The sequence below is a fragment of the Phoenix dactylifera genome, chromosome 12 (genome assembly GCF_009389715.1).
Source record: "Phoenix dactylifera cultivar Barhee BC4 chromosome 12, palm_55x_up_171113_PBpolish2nd_filt_p, whole genome shotgun sequence".
Taxonomy (NCBI): Eukaryota; Viridiplantae; Streptophyta; class Magnoliopsida; order Arecales; family Arecaceae; genus Phoenix; species Phoenix dactylifera.
Window position 1 is genome coordinate 5,333,859 of NC_052403.1, and position 2,147 is coordinate 5,336,005.

Sequence of the window (2,147 nt, forward strand, 5' to 3'; positions counted from 1 at the left end):
AATAAATACTTGAAAAGAATTAAAAAAAAGAAAGTTCTCTCCTTTACGGCATGTGTAATCCTCCTCCTAAAATCTCACCAAACCCTCCCTTCTCTCACTCTCCATCTCCTCTCGTTGTCTTCGGTCGGAAGAAAGAGGAAGCGGAGACGATGCCCCAAACAGCTCCCAAGCTGTCCGCTCCGCAGCACCGCGTCAGCGGCCGGCCGGAGGGCAGCGGCGGCGCCATCCCGCAGCGGTGCACCGCCCACGACGTCCCTGACGCGGTGGCGCGCCACCACGAGCACTCGGTGGGCCCCCACCTGTGCTGCTCGGCGGTGGTGCAGGCCATCGCCGCCCCGGTCGCTACCGTCTGGTCGGTGGTCCGCCGTTTCGACCAGCCCCAAGTCTACAAGCGCTTCGTCAAGAGCTGCGACGTCCTCGACGGCGACGGCGACGTCGGCACCCTCCGGGAGGTCCGCGTCATCTCCGGCCTCCCGGCCGTCACCAGCCGCGAGCGCCTCGAGATCCTCGACGACGAGCGCCACGTCATCAGCTTCCGGGTGGTCGGCGGCGAGCACCGCCTCAACAACTACCGTTCCGTCACCACCCTCCACCCAGCGCCCCCGCCGCCCTCCGCCTCCGCTGCCGAGGAACACACTGCGGTCGTCGAGTCTTACGTCGTCGACATCCCCGCCGGCAACACGAGGGACGACACGCGCGTCTTCGTCGACACAATCGTGCGGCTCAACCTCCGGTCGCTGGCCCGCACCGCTGAGAACCTGGCCAAGAGCGGAGGGGCACCAGCGTAATTATCTCCGAACCTCGATGTCGTTTTCTTCTTCCCCGGTTTCCACCACCCCGTACCCACTTGAAAGCAGACGACGACGACGGCTGGTAGAAAAATAGTGTCGCTGAGCTCATCGGAAGTAGCCTCTTCTCAGCAATATATTTTTTCTTATCTTTTCTTTTCCTTTCTTCTTTTTGCTTTCTACCGATACAAAACCCATTGTGGATACTCTCTAGTTCCTAGTTTAGCTTGTTTTTTTTTTTGGTGTAACTAGTTTAGCTTGTTCAGACCGCCTATAAATGCTCTATATTATGTTATTTCTACCTATATAGTAGTAGAGTACAAAGTTTTTGTTACTTCTTTATTTGTGTTCAGTGCAATGTGCCTCTTGGTTTTGATCAATGTGGTTGGCAAGGGATATCTGATTCTGCTGAGCTGTGTGGCCTTTCCATTGTGTGTGTGTGTATATATATATATTGGAGTATAAAATTAACATTTCGATACTCGACAATGGATGATGCACCACCTGGTTGGCCTCTTTGGACAGGCGCATGGGATGTTATGAAGCATCGTTAAACAATTTTTTGATCCTATGGTGAAGTCTGCAATCGTGACAATGGCCGTTCTTTTCAGCAGAGATCAAGCTCAGGGACTGTTTTCTTCGATTTTGAGGTGCCTTTCCTTGCTGCAAGACTAACTCCGCGGTTTCTACACCAAGAATCTTGCTTAGAATACCATCTTCTTTTACCTTTTCTTTGTTTTTGAGAAGTATGGTGCCGATGAAAGGACCCAAGTGCTGCTGTTGGTTGTGCTTCAAAACACCATGCAGGATGAATGCCCTCATGATGTCTTTTGATTATACATCATTGTGGAAGTGACTCAGTTTTAGGATAGGAGTTTTGGTTCCATCAAAGTTATTCTGATTTTTGTTTTTAGAGAGAGAGAGAGAGAGAACCGAAAATTTGATAAATATCTATTATGTTGATGATGTGAAAAAAAAATGCTTCTAAATTCATCAATTGGCCTTCTTTTTCTTATTTCGATTTAGCCCCAAATAACTGAGGCAACAACTTTTAAGAAATTGACTGATATAATAAATGAGGTGATGCAGGACTTTATCCGAGTCGCATTCATTAATTTCTTTTTGGATTGACTAACTAATCATTTAATTAATTATGAGGTAATGCTTGCTATATGTCAAGTTTCATGAATAAAGTTCTTGGATATTGGGACATGATGGAGGGTGAAATGGTAGATCAGCTCTTTTTAATTTTTTTGTTTAGCTCTCAATTTAATGGTACTAAAGGCTTGTATCTCTTTCTAAAATAGAGGTTTTTTTTTTTTTTTTTAAACACTACAATGGAAATATTATGGGAGTCCC

At 47.4% G+C, this 2,147-nt stretch overlaps 1 protein-coding gene across 1 annotated transcript; it reads left to right on the forward strand.

The window, feature by feature from the left end:
* On the forward strand, positions 1–1,130 carry LOC120112721 (abscisic acid receptor PYL4-like). Its single transcript, XM_039132405.1, has one exon. The coding sequence runs from the start codon at positions 51–53 to the stop codon at positions 786–788; it is 738 nt and encodes a 245-aa protein (XP_038988333.1). The 5' UTR covers positions 1–50; the 3' UTR covers positions 789–1,130.
* Positions 1,131–2,147: the final 1,017 nt, after the last annotated feature.